Consider the following 14,746-nt stretch of genomic DNA (forward strand, 5'->3'; position numbering starts at 1 on the left):
AGTTAATTCATCTTTGCAGTGCATACTGACATTTCCATGTGTGCCACTCATTCCCATACAAACTTTTCCAGGACTGATATTTACTTAGGAGAACTTTTATTCTACTTGTGCAATTTGCTTAAGTACTGCACTATTTTAATTTCTTACATTTCTTTTATTTTTAAGTTAATATGTTAGTGTTATATGCTTTGTGCTCAGTGCAGAGTTCTTGTTTTTTCCAGTGCTGCATAACTGCATTATATTTGTGGTTTTGTTCATACTCCACCCAAAGATAACATGAGGGCATTGTTTTTCCATGTTTTCGTAATAAATTGGTACCACAATTTTTCTTCCAGCTGAAAAGAGAATTCATTGACAGTGCTATGACATTTTATTTTGTATTTTTTGGAATGTGGTTTATGGCTATTGTCATATTGTCGTCATGAACTGTCAGCATCTAATCAAGGGCTAAAGTTGTTTAGTAATAGAATACTGCTGTATTACTGTAATCTCACAGTTTGCATTGTATCATTCAGTTTCATAATCTGATGTATGGGAAATTTTACCTCTTAATTTTTAACTTCAATTTTAACTTTCCTAGGCATTTGCAGTTGCTGGCTTGGGATCTGGATTGACAGAAGCAGTTGTGGTTAACCCTTTTGAAGTAGTAAAGGTTACCTTACAGACAAATCGGAATGCCTTCACAGAGGTATGAGAATTGCTCTGTTCTTCTTTTCCTGCTTTATTAGGCATAACGCACTTCAAAGTTCATATTCAGAGCAGAATGTCTATAATATATTGGGTTGATGCAAATGATTTTCCCATAAGCTTAATAGAAATGGAAAAAGAGAGAAGAGACTCAACAAACGATGCCTCAGATATGCAGAGATGCATACAGTATTGTCAGTGATGTCAGCATCTCCATTGTAAATATTCTGTGCCTGAAGTGCACCTTCATCCCCCCAGAGCAGCCAGAAGCCCAGCACCGTGAGGAATTGTAATCCAGAAGTACAAACCTGAGCCCCTTGTACACAGTGCGTTTACCCCAGCAGGCCCCAGGCTTCAAGTGAGCACTGAAGGTTAGCGTAAAACACCATGGCCCCATGCCCCAGCCAGGGTCCAGCTGGTGTATTTTATGTTAAAAATGTAGCTGGTAGATTTCAGAGTCTTGGATGAAATTATTTATAAGTCTTCACGTTTATAAGCACAAACCGGGATAGTTAGATAATAAAGCATGCTGATAATTTAAATTCCTGCTTCACTTCAGAGTTTTATTATTCAAATAGTGTTTCGTTCAAAGAACTCAGTGTGCAAAACTGCCTTTGTCCATGGTTCTACTGCTGAAAGGGGAAAAGGTTAGACTGGAAAACAGTGATTCATCAAAATCAAGTGTTCCCAGGAATGCACCAGCTTAAATTAATTTTAATGTAGAAAATGATCCAGGCTAAAGTGAAGGCAGGCAGTCACACAGTTCCTTCTTTCTTTCCTCAGTGAATAAGACTAACAATTGTCAAATCAGCTCTTTCAAAATTTTTTGAGAAATCAGCTGTACCGTGGTAGAAGTGCCAAATCACATAAGCATGGCATGAAAAGGTTGGCTGAATCCCTGGTGAGGCATGCTTTTTGCATATTCTACTATTAAGTTTTGACTGAGTTAATACTTGCATGCCTTGTAGCACTCGTCTGCACAAATTGAACCCTTTTGGGGGATGCACAGTAAAGAGATTTATCACCTGGCCATTTACATAAGCTGTTTGGGCCAAACTCCTCGGGTACACTCTGGCAAAATATTGCCACCGATTTCCAAATGTCATAGACTAGCTGGTACCTACTCCGTAACTCATCCAGAGAAGCATTCTCTTCCAGAATAAATTTTAAACCATTTGGTAAATTTGTGTTCGATTCTCAATGCATGCAAAAGAGATGTTTGGTTGCTTCAAGTCTCCAGCCTAGACATTTTTTAACCAAGAGCAGCAAAGCCACTGAAACAGAAAGCTAATACAGTAGAGGAGTAAAAAGGTTAAGATCCTGGAAGGAGAGAGACTGAAAGTGGGAGAAGGCAATGTGTGAGAGGATGTCTCTCTCAGGAAGGCGATATGAAAAAATTATAGATCTTTCTCCCTCACAGTTGTGAACATACAATTAACCTATCTTAACAAAACCTCTGGGTTTGAGTGTAAATACACCAGTATTATATTTTGAGAAAACTGGTTCCTGTAAAGTTGCAAGAGACCAATATATCCCTTTGCTTCACACATTTTAATTTTTTTCCCTATTGCAAACTTTATAACAAAGTCTGGGGTGTTTTAGTTAGTAAATTTCACGCAATTGCTTACTTTAATTACAGCATCCCTTCCTTGGTGACCTTCGGAATACTCCAATAATCAGCGTAGCTGTTCAAAAGCATTCTGAGTTGTTTTGGTTTAGGTGAATACTCTTTAATTTAAATGCAAATTTTCACAAAATCCAAATAATACTATATTATCATAAAAATAAAATTGTAAAAGAATGCTATTGAGACTCCACTAGGAACCTAGTTTACACCTAAAATATAAATAAAAGTGTCTATTTGCCCTAATGAAAAAATCCAAGGGACTGAAGTTCTTAAATCACAAAGATGGTTAAATCACAGACATATCAATTTTTAATATATCTTTTAAAAAAAGTGTTAGAATTTTACATTTTGCTGTACATCGAGAAAACTCCAGTAACTTCATTACCACGATCTCAAGTTCTCATTAAGAATATGTTAAAGAACATTCCACACTAAAGCACGTAAACTCAAGCCTGTGGAAGAAGCATGTGCATGTTTTATTATACAGCGTAAGGCAATGGTACGCTCATTTCATTACCATGCACTGTTTTTCTAAAAGGTTTAAGTAAAGTATGTACCTATCCCATGGTGTAGCTTTCATACTGTACGATGAAATTTAATGCAGTTCACATATTTCTTTGACTATTGTATTGAAATAATAAATATATCTTATTTAAAAGGAACAAGGAAGAGCATGAACACATACGCCCACACCCAGCCTCCTGCACACCCCCAAAGCAAATATTCACACACAACGGTGACAGCTGAATTATTCTGTGGTACCAGATCATCTTTCGAGGGTTGATAGGTTTAAAGAGAAAGGCCACTATAAATCACGTATTGGCACTTTTGTAATGTGAATTGCTACAGGTGGAAATAATGGTGACTTTTTGTTAAAGTAAACTGCTAGAAGGCCCAACACCTTGTTTGGTTTTCTTTTTCCTTTTCTTTTTCTTTTTCTTTTTCTTTCTCTTTTTCTTTCTCTTTTTCTTTTTTCTTTTCCCTGTAGCCATGGATAACTCACTGGCTATAGAAGCTGGTGTGGTAATAAAAATTTTCTCACCTGACTTAAGAGTTGTGATTAATTAAACAAATACAAGTTTCTGCTTTATGATGAGAAGAATCTGACTCCAGATTCCACTGACTAGGTCTCTATTAAGTATAAGTCAACAGTTGTGTGAAGTGAATTAACTCCAGATGTTTATACAATAAATTCCTCCACTTGAATTAGTCATCCTAAGGTCCTTCCATCATCAGTGATGAAACACAGACCTTCTACGGCTTGATCAGCTGACATTTTAGATGCCGACTTTGGATGAAGTGCTGTCTAAAAGAGCCCTCTTTATTGTAAAGGACTGAAAAAGGGACTCTTTTTGAGTAGCTGAGATGTAGACATAGACATTGCAGGTATCTACATTTGGACTGATGAACCCCATCTCAGGTGTTCAGCAAGGGACAGGCTTCCTCTCTGAGTCATTAGTAAATCCGTATTCAAGATAAGACCAAGAGATACCTTACTATTTAAAGGTGCCGTATTCAGTTTAAATCACTTTATTCAGGATGACTGGTTATTTTTTAAAGATCCAATCCTCATTTTTTGTGCATGAGAAAGGATGTTATTGCTAGTATCTGGACCATATTCGATGTACGGTATCTACATTTTAGAATAGATTCTGATCTGAATCTCTGGGAGTAGTTAGAAAAGGAAACTATAGTAAAATGTATGCAGAGCATTAACAGGATAGTATTAATTACCAAATATGAAAAAACAGAATGAAACTTGGTATTAAAGACTAAACTTGTCAGTCACCTAAATAAGCAGTCATATGCTGTGTCAGATATAATAGGCATCATTTGGCTGATGCTGTTGATCTACCACAGTGATATTTTGAAATGAAAAGCTATTAAACAAATAAGTGTATTGAAATCAGCAGTGTTCACAGTGTTATAGTCAAAATTCTTCTATATTTTCATGTTTGAGCCTCCTAGTGGAAGTCATGTTTTGCCTTTCTAATTAAATATTTGGTTACCCAGAGCTGGCTTTTTCCTTTGGAGAAAGCCAAACTCAAGTCAACAACTTTTTGAAAGGAACTTTTCTATAATTCTGCTAAAAAGAAATCTAAAATGTTCAGGAGGGGAACATCTGATTCTGAGTATCACAGTGTATTGGAAAAAAGATCAAATGTGTATGTAGTCAGGCAGACCCTGTCTGAAGAACTGGTCATTATATAAGTGGATTCTGCAGAAGTTTCTTCCTTTCAGCCTTTCGTTAAATGGAATTTGGCTGACTAAAATGATTTTTATGCCTTTTGGGCATTATTTTCAAAATAGGATTTCTAAAGTCAATTTCCTAATTCTGTACCTTGGAATTTAAATGGGTGTTCTGGTTTTGAAAATCTAACTACACTTTTTAAGTCAAATAATTCATTAGGAGGGCAAAACAGGATTTCCAGTTGGATGCTTAAGAAAAAAAAAAGAGAAAAAAAACCCAAACCACCTTCTTTTCAATATTTTCAACACTAGGAGAAGAAAGTTTAACATGTGATCTGGTTTTAAAAAGTGCTGTGTACCCAATAACTCCTTCAAAAGCCAGTGTCTTAAAGCAGTGGTTTGCATTCTTAAAAGCATGAAGAGCCTCAGAGGATCCAGAAGGGTTCCCAGACAATCTATGTCACCCTTTCAACCCTATTCCTAACACTGAATCTGGAAACTGCTGAACTGAGCTTCAACACAAATATTTATAGTCTCCCTTGCTGCTCTGATTTGTGGCTCCCAAGGACTTGCTTCTGTAGCCATGATGGCTCAAAAATTTCCTGTTCCAATGCTGTCCCTTTTATTACTCCCTCACCATGCATATTCCTGTGCCATTGGTTTTACTAGAGAAGCTGTTTTTATTTTCCTATTGTCCAGAATAATTGTTGTATACTCTAGTTGTGTAAGGGTTTCATCTGTCGTAATCTTAACAGCACAGCATCAATGATGAAAAAACTATTGCCAAATTCACACATTCAAAGCCACATCTTGCTCTATAAAATCTTTTTTATTATTATTATTATTATTTTAAGACCTTTTTCTTTGGATTAGGGATCCCTAGTCTTTTACAGTACTCAAGTCATGCTTTCATCATTTTTCTGCAATCAGAAGAATAAGGAATCTTTTTCTTTAATCACAGTTGTGATTTTTACATGATCACAGGAAAGGGAAAATAACAAATATGGTGAGCCTTAAGATAAAATGACAAGAATTGGCAACACAGTGTTTGTCAACAGGATTGAAGTGATGCTATGGTTATTGTTTTCTTTTTGTAAAGATGATCTCTTCCTTCTTTTGCTTAACTTGTGTAGCAACCGTCTAGCTTTGTTCAAGCTCGGCAGATCATTAATACCGATGGTCTGGGCTTCCAAGGACTCAACAAAGGTCTTACTGCAACACTGGGCCGTCACGGAGTTTTTAACATGGTTTACTTTGGATTCTACTTCAACGTGAAAAACATTCTTCCAGTCAATAAAGTAAGTTCTTCATACAGTGCAACGGACAAACAGATAAGAGGTTTAGCAATTTAATTAACACTGTATTTTTCTGTGCAAAGCTGTGGTATTCAGTAATAAACAGTGACTTACCTAGCTCTCTGTTTTGCAGAAATCCATAGCATTTTAATGGAAGCCAACCAAAGATTTGTACTTCTCACTTTTTAAGCAAAGCTGAGTATAAATAGTCATGTCTGAATTCTCATTTTTATGAATTTCCCTTTATACCATTGTAGCAATGTAAAAAGGCAGAAATTGGGATACAGGTATGTTATGCTTATGTTAGGTATGTATGCACTTCTTTGTGGTAAACTGGCTTAGAAGAGAAAAATCAGTTTCTAGAATTTCTTTCAGTATTCACAAAGGGGCTAGGCTTGTGGAGATGGCAGAGCTGCAGTACATAGGGTATTCTGGCCGTGTACCAGGCCTATTTACTCAAAAGAGAGTTCAACCTAGTGCTGAAGGACGACAGGGCAGATTTATCCATGTGGGAGGGAGCCAGCCCAAAACAGGACTTAGGGGGTCAAGCACAGGGGCTTTATGTAGTTTGTAAGTTACAAAAAAAAAGAATCTTTATAGCTGTAATTTCACTTGAAGCAATTTTATTTGATAGTCTTATATTAAAGGAAACATTTCCCTTTACAACAAAGGGAAATTTTACTAACGAAAATGTGGTAATACTGTCAACTTTCTAAATGACTGTGTGAGCAACAGCTAATGGTTTATTAATGACTCCAGTACGTTACTTACTGAACTGTGTTTTCACTCATGTGATTTTTAGATGATGACAGTTAAACAGTCACAGGTGTAATATGTAGTGATATTCATATAAGAAGCTGCAATTTACATCAGAAGGGATCAGTTTCTATTCCCAGATGAAGTAACACCTCTTTTTTTTCTGCACTTCTGAGTAGCCTGGTATTTTTGTTGGCAACATTGTGTAAATGGAGAAAAGCTCCACTTCTTATTTGCAGATCATTACAGTAAATTGAATTGTTCAAGAGCAGCTAACCCACAAGTTTCTACAAGTTTCTTTTAGTGTAGTTAAGCATACTTTACAATGTACTTAATCACACCTTCTAAAAACTCAAGGCACAAGCATAGATCGATACTAAGATAGGGGTAAACAGGTTTATGTTGATCAAAAGGTGAAAAAATTATAATAACTACGCAGAACATTCATAATCATATGCAGGTAAGGACAAAGAGGCTTGTGTGCAACTTGTATGGAAATCCTGAAGTGTTCTTGCATAGCAATTGAAGAATAGTAACAGTATTCGGCATAAGCATGCTTTCCTAGCCTTTCAGATTAAAAAAAAAAAGGAAACAATTATTACATGATTAGAAAGATTTAAAGCTTCATGCTCTAAGAGAAATTAGCACTTTATACAGATTTTGTATGATACAGAGAATAGTTAACATCTACAACTTAGATTTATATACATCTAGAAAACGGAAGAGAAATTACTTCATCGGTGTCAGCCAGTGGCCCAGCTGTCCTGTACATCCTATCAAAAGGAAAAGACAATTTAATCAATGTAGGATTAGATTGTATTAACTGCAAATAAGTGGAAAGGTTTGCCTTGTGCTCGACCAGTGCAAAGTGGCTTGCACGGTGGCTTGCACAGTGGCTACATCTGCACTAGTAAATTGAGCAGCGTCACTGAAACTCAGTCATCTGTGCTGTTAAATGTTCCCTGGCACAGCTTTGGCCCAGGCCAGCCAACGCTGTTCCTGGGTACAGCTTAGGAGCTAGCGCAGACAAGGAACCATTCCTAATAGGCAGGTTTCATGCAGCCAGTCTATTTTGAATGGTAATAGCATTTAATAGGGCTAATAAAGTTAATAGGACTCTCTAGGCCAGCTGGCACCAGTGCCATAGACAGTTCTGTACATACAGATATCGCAAATAATTCCAATCAAATCCCCATTAAAATCAATGCAAATCTTACCCTGAATTTAATAGGGTATAGATCAGGCCTCATCTGGCTTGTGCTAGCCAGCGTTATGTCTCAGGTGTCTACATGCATTGAACTTCACTTCAGTGACTGGAAAATGGAAGTATTCAACAATACTTTGTGATCTGTAACTTAAACCTCTTCTGTCAGTGGGCAGGTACTAGAGGCTAAGAGTTATCAAACCTGTGCAAGGAATTTGGTAGAGGCTGTTTTGCAGTTAGTCTGAAAAATATCAGACAGTTGTAAATTTTCAAGATTTCTCACATACTTGATTTCATTACAAAACCTGGTTTGTTCACTTTGTATATTTTGCCAGAAAAGAAAATTTTAAAGTCAGTCTTGCAATATTGACAAACATATAAAAATTGTGAAATAAGAATGCTACACTTTTTAAATAGTTTGGCTCTTGACTGTGTATCTGCTGTTCACCATCTGTAACGTAAGTGGAAAAATGTATGGAAATGTCCGTATGAGCCTTTTAGCTGTCAACAGTGCTAAACTGTGCATTAAATTTGCATCCCAATTAGGGATGTTTGCAGCTTATTTTGCCAAAAACAATAAACCTTTTATGTTGAGTGGTCAAATGATATAAATGACATGTGTGGGTTGTAAATGTTCGTAATGAATAATTTTTCGCATGTTCAGTCTATTCTGCTAAACAGACCATTTACAGCCAACCTCATGCTCTGTTTACTGAAAATGGAACAAGCCAGACTTGTTTCAATTGCCACTAATGTATCAACCATAGAGCATTAACAGCTATGCATCTGCACTAGCAATCAAATTAGTCTGCAAATTTATATCATCTCAGTTTTATGGCACCTGCTTTTATAGCATATTTCATAGGCGTCCAGCAGCTCTCGCTTTTCAATTTTTTATCATAGGTTTGATGGTAAACGTTAGTTTCATTAAAACCTTTGCTCACTACCACCTCCAAGTGGCCGTCATATTTCTTAACAGTATGAAATTTCCTCACCGTCTGTTAAAAGCCCCCTTTGAAACGTGGCCAACTGCAAAACTCATTTCAAGTCAGGCACTGCCTGCCCCAGCTGCCACAGATGTGCCTCCTGCTAAAAGGACTGCTGCATCAGTCAGTGGGAGCTGAGCAGGGTGTTGTTTTGTCAGAGAAAGGGCTCTCAACTTCTATAGGCAAAGAAGAAGAGATGGGAAACCGAAATGGGCTGTTCAGCTTGGCAAATAAATAAGATAGCAGACAACCATTTTATTATAGCTGTTTTCAGATCTATGCCAACATAGAAGTTATATGTAGGAACAGACAGAGAAAAGGGCATGGGGTGCAACTGAGTTGAAAAAATAGTAGACCAAGGTGATTTAGGAGAAGATTGGATCAGAGTGGGAAATGGAATAACCTCAGAGCTACCATCCAAGCTCAGGTTTCAGGATGAGCTGAGAACAGAAGGGAAAAAAAAAGTGGCAGTGCAATCTTACAAGCCACCCATCGATGAGTACTCTCCACTGTGAGGTGTCCTGTGGCTGTTGAAATGACAGCCTGTGTTGTTTAAAGACTTCAGCTGAGACCATCATCAACAAAAGACGTTGTATCAAAGGGGGAGAGTCTGTTGCTACCTCACCTGCTCCTGTACTGTGGTATTCCTGTAGGCAAGACAGATACGAAGTTTAAGGAGAGGAATCTTCGGTCAAAATAAAAGTGTGAAGAAGAAACACAGAAGAAGAAAAGTTCCTTCTGTTTTCCTATGGAAATGAGATTAATGCTGAAACTGATAACCAGGTTCAACCATAGCTGGCAGAGAGGCAAGCTTAAAATAGCTAGGTTCTTGCAAGACACAAATAATCATTTGAAAGGAGGAGCGATCCTACAAGTGCATCTTATGAGTGCCCAACTGACGGAAATTTTCAGTGAGAACTTATGCCTTATTAAACAATGAATTCCATAGGAAAAAGCCTATGTAAGCCTTAGTCTGGGCTTGTACCTTTCCAGACATCAGTATCAATCAGTCACAAGGGCTGATAGGACAGCAAACTTCTTTAGTTCTGGTATTCATGGGGCTGCTCTTTTTTTTCTGTTTCATAAATTACTGTATAACTGAGACTGAAGATGGACAGTGTACTGGATGCAGGGATAAGCAATAAGACATACGTTCCTGGGTGCCCTTTTCTGCATAGCTAGTGTTTAAATGATGCCATGAAAAGTTGACCTGCTTGTAACCCCAACACTTCATGAACAGTCTGATCATTTGCGTAGACTGACTCTATGCAGGAGAGCTGCTTGGAGTTACAGCAGAAGCCTCACCTGAGGTTGGAAGATCGATTCTGTTTTTACCAGTGTGGTTAATGGTTTTCCAGGTGGTCATTCCCCAGGAGCTACAAGAACATGCACTGAATAGTGAACGACAGGAACACTAGGTACCCTCTCTTGGGTAAACCTGGGAGTCATTGATATAGGCAGCTATGGGGCTAACAGAGAAGACGGACAAGAAATTTGTGGGGACCTAAAGAAATTGGGCAGGAGTTTCTTTTGCCTCTTTGGTGTTCTGCTTTCAACAGTCTAATAATAATCTACAAAAATGGTGATAAATAAGACTAACAAGTAAAGAGCTATCTGGTGCTTCTCTTACTGACTGTACTGACTGAGTCTCCGGAATTCTGTATATTTTGTATTTGGTGACCACCAAATTTTGTTGTCTCTTGGGTTTTTATTTACATCGAAAGTTCTTTGGTCCCCTTTTGTTTTAGGACTAAATGAAGTGAAGTCCTAGCCTTGCCCTATGAGTCCAAAAGGAGTAAATAATAGATAATAATGCTACTTACAAATCTGGAGTAAGATTAATAACTTTATCAGGAAACTGTATTGTGAGAAAAACAAATCACTGAGAGGACTGCGGACTGTTTGAAAATGTATATACCCTGTACAGCAGACAACCATGTCACTCTGGAGACTAGCCAGGACATTTATCCTACTGGCTGTCATTCATCTTCTTATGCTGTCAGACATCTGACAGGTGGATTTGAAAAACTTAAATGTCTGCTGCAATGAGATTGCACTCAAGGAGGAATCTGAGATAATACCAGTGTGAAAAAGCACATTTAATTCAAACAAAGTGCAGCTGTGACTGTGCATTTTGGAGTGCCTTTCCTGGTCATCAATATGTTTATTGTAGTTATAATTTCAGCATTTCCTATGCCTTTTGACAAAGATCAGACTATCATTGTACTAATCAGACAGTAAGCTTTAGTTTACAATAAGGAGTTTACTATGTAAATGCATGAGATGGACAGAAGTTTAGGGTCAATAAAACTATGAAGCTGTTCATTAAGCCGTGGTCAAATCTTGATTAAGTCACAAACAAAAACTCTGAATATTCTTTAAAAGAATCAAAGCATAATGTTATCACAACAGTGATGAGACTCACTTTCATGTTTTCATTTTCATCCTTTCTGGAGCCTTGCAATGAGTCTACATAATTTTTCCTCCTTACTGCTGATTTCTGTTGGGAGTTTACATGCCTCCAAATCATCTGATCACATCTGTACCAGCCTCTCCCTCTCTAAGAGCAGAATTTGACAGCCTTTCTTCCCAGCTCTCCTCTAGGACTCAGCATGAAGATCCAGACCCTATCTCTCCTCTGGGTTCTGGCTCAGTGTCTGTGTTGAAAGCAACTCATTTGAGTTTTTCATCTGTTCCTTGTTGCTTTCCTGAGAGCTACCTCCCACCTTGCCTCTCTCTGAATATACCTTTTCCCCTCTGTCTTGGAAGCTCCCCTTCCTCAGACCCATGTGTTCCTTTCTTCCACTGTCTGTTGCCAAAGGAAGCTCCTTTTAGTGGTTAAAACCAATTATCAGGCTGGCTAAAGCAGTTCCTTACAGCCTGTTTTGCTGCCAAACACTTGATAATAGTCAATGTAGCCTAGGTCAGGTCTTGTGGCACCTCTTAGCTTGCCATAGGAGGTCCTATGCTATTACACTTGACTTTAGCCAAAAGGGCCAAGAAGCAACTCTACTCCTTATTCCTGGCCTATCTCCCTCTTCAGTCCTGTAATTCCTAGGTGTACCAGGCAGAACCAGAGTTGGCCAAACCAAAGCCTTGTCTTTTAAAGTCTCCCTTGTCACACACAGGGAGGTGCAATGTACAGCGTACAGTGCAAAGCCTCTCAGCAACATTCCTGGCTTCTCTGCTGACCCGGTATGTAACCTTGAGCAAATGTATTTAAATTTAGTGGTCATTTCAAATAACTTTTGGCCCTTTCATGCCAAGTGTAACTCATGTGTAAAGCTAATATTATGACTAACTTTTTCAAAGGAGTTTAAGAAACTTAATGTGAATATTCCACTCTTAAGTATTAGTTTTGGGCTAACTTCAGTAGACTGCTTTGCAATTACCAGCTTCAAATTTTGTTCTATTATTATTATTTATTCTTCATGCAAATTGTCAGGAATTGGCATTCCCCTTATCCAGTAAGCATTAGTCTTTTATAGTGAACTTTTATCTACAAGGTGCTCAGAAGTACTAAAACATATTTATAAAAGTACTCTTTCTCAATAAGATACGTACCTCCAGCAACTGGAAAAAAAAAAAAAGTAAAAAGATCTCAAGACAAACATCCAAATATTGAAGCAAACAAACTTCTAAAAATAGCTTCAGTTAGACGTATTAATATTTATTGATCTTTTTCTTTTATTGATTTTTTTTTTGCTTGAAAATAGGGTTAAATTACAAGTTTCTTTGCAACACATTCTGCCACTTTTACTCAGACTGAACAGGACCTCACAAGGGAAAAACAAGTAGTATTCCTGAGTGTCTCAGTGGTCAGGTTTCCAAACATTATTAAGCATATTGGTGGACTGTCCACATTATCTATTTCTGCCTACTTCAAGCAACCTACCTTAGGGACTTTGAGCTGTTCCTTTGAAGGTACCTACTTCTCTCCACTGCATATGCGAGTGTGGTGTCCTACCTTTGAACCCTTGGATTGCACCTAAGATGGGTGTCTAAATCAGTACAAGTATATCTACTATGGTGAGTCATTATCTATTCTAAAACGATTTTTCAGTTATTCTGAAAAAATTAAATTAACTTTTAATGAAATTAAAAGCATACACACCTTTACCAAAGGGTTATTTCATTGCTGGATTAATATCTCTGCTGCTTAGTGAATTAAGTGACCTTCCTTCAGTACGGATGAAGATAGTCTGGAAGCTTTTGACTGAAATCAAAGATTTAAACAGAAGTGTTGTCAAAGTGCCCAACAAATAAACAAGTGAATGAAGCAGTAGGGAAAGGAAAGCATGGGGCTTTGGAGACTGAAACTGATAAATTAAAACTGTCTCCAGTGGGTGACACTCTTGTACGTAGGTGAAACCCTTGTACATGGGTGTGTATGTGCCAGATTTAGGGCTAGAATTTTCTGTTGCTAGAAATTATGGAATATAAAAGAAGGAATTTAGCAGCATATGATTCAGGAGGAACTTATGGAATCTCCACTTATTTAAAAATGTTATGCTAGGAGTAATGAAGTATAAAAAGCAGTGAGATAACATCTCAAAATTTTCCTCCCAAACAAAGCAGGGAAATCCAGAAGGACTTGGATAGATATGGTGTTTATTAGTGGTGCCTGCTTCTCTCTTTAATCTTAATGGCTGCTGGTGCTCACAGGGCAGGGACTCAGGTGTACAGGAAATGTTGTGAAGAGTGTGGTAAAAAGGTGAGATGATCACAGATTACGTTATCCAACCACAGCAAAGTTATTCCATTGTGAATAAGCAAACTGGTATTTCACTTCCTTGTGGTATACTGTACTGTGGTGTGGCACGATCTAAAATCAAGTTTCTGTTCTGTATGTTCTGCTCATACTACATAAAAATCACCTGTGCTTAAAACCAGAATGCATGTATGTTTTTCCTCCAGTTCTGTCATTTATGAAAGCAAAAGGAGCTTGTCAGAATCTTTTTTTCTAATGTACGACATATGAAATATGTAGTATTTGGTCAGTGAACTGCATGGTGCAGAAGTTAGTGACAATAACGTGATGATAGCTGCCTCTGCTAGCCAGTTGCAGTGTTAGCACTAGACAGATTCTTTATCCTTATGTCTCCTTTCACAGGATCCTAGACTGTTAGGAATATTTGGGCATTGTCCATGGGGCAGGAAAAGGGCAGATTTTGGTGTAAAAAGAATGACACTGCTTCCTGACAGCACCAACTTGCACCTACCTGATGGACAGCCAATGTTCCTCTGTCCATGTAAGCGTTGTAGAGAGAGGCATAAATTATGTTTGGAAATCTCTTTTTTCAACTGGAGGCATTAGCACAGTAAAATGCCACTAAGCTATGCTTTTAGAAAAAATAACCTTTTAATTATTTTTCACAGCTAAATTTATTTTGAATCTGTTATATGAATGAAATGACCCAGATATTACAGTGATGAATGCCATAGAAAAACTCTTTCCCATGAGATATATAATAAAAAACCAAGTTACATAGCAAAGCTACTGTATACCATAGCACATTTGGTTAGCATCCAGTTTTGTGAATAGGCAAAATGCTGCCTTTCAACTTTTTTTTGTGTCACAAATACTGGAATAGAAATAAAGCAATTTGTTTTAATTTCCTTTTAGTTGTGTTAGTGCAGTGTCAGGTTTTAATAGATGCTCAGTTGATTGGACACCTACTGTATCCTATACTCTGTGGCACACTCAATCATAAAGCAGCCAACACTGGCATTGGGAATTCACCAAAATATGAGAATGTTCAATCATTCAAATATAAAGGATTTGTCAGGAGTGGCAAGGCTTGCAATCCAATGTTTAACAAGTAAATATTTTTGCCTGACATACGTTGCCTAGCCCAGAGGGCAGCCCACTGTGCTTGGCACTATGGAAGAAAGTGTCCTTGCACCAAATTGTGTGACAAAAATACTTCAGACCATTCTGGACTATGAAAAGTCAACAGAGCAGTGGTAGCCTCCTGGCTGCAGCCTGGTTTGAGGAGGT

General features: G+C 37.7%; 1 protein-coding gene across 8 annotated transcripts in view; it reads left to right on the forward strand.

The window, feature by feature from the left end:
• Positions 1 to 14,746, forward strand: part of SLC25A21 (solute carrier family 25 member 21) — a 277,428-nt gene that overhangs the window by 244,696 nt on the left and 17,986 nt on the right. For all 8 annotated transcript variants that reach the window (XM_030033238.2, XM_030033249.2, XM_030033258.2 and 5 more), the window contains 2 exons: positions 581 to 688; positions 5,638 to 5,802. In XM_030033238.2, the coding sequence (XP_029889098.1) occupies positions 581 to 688; positions 5,638 to 5,802 (273 nt within the window). The remainder of the gene's footprint in view (positions 1 to 580; positions 689 to 5,637; positions 5,803 to 14,746) is intronic.

The sequence above is a fragment of the Aquila chrysaetos genome, chromosome 2 (genome assembly GCF_900496995.4).
Source record: "Aquila chrysaetos chrysaetos chromosome 2, bAquChr1.4, whole genome shotgun sequence".
In the NCBI taxonomy this organism is placed as follows: Eukaryota; Metazoa; Chordata; class Aves; order Accipitriformes; family Accipitridae; genus Aquila; species Aquila chrysaetos.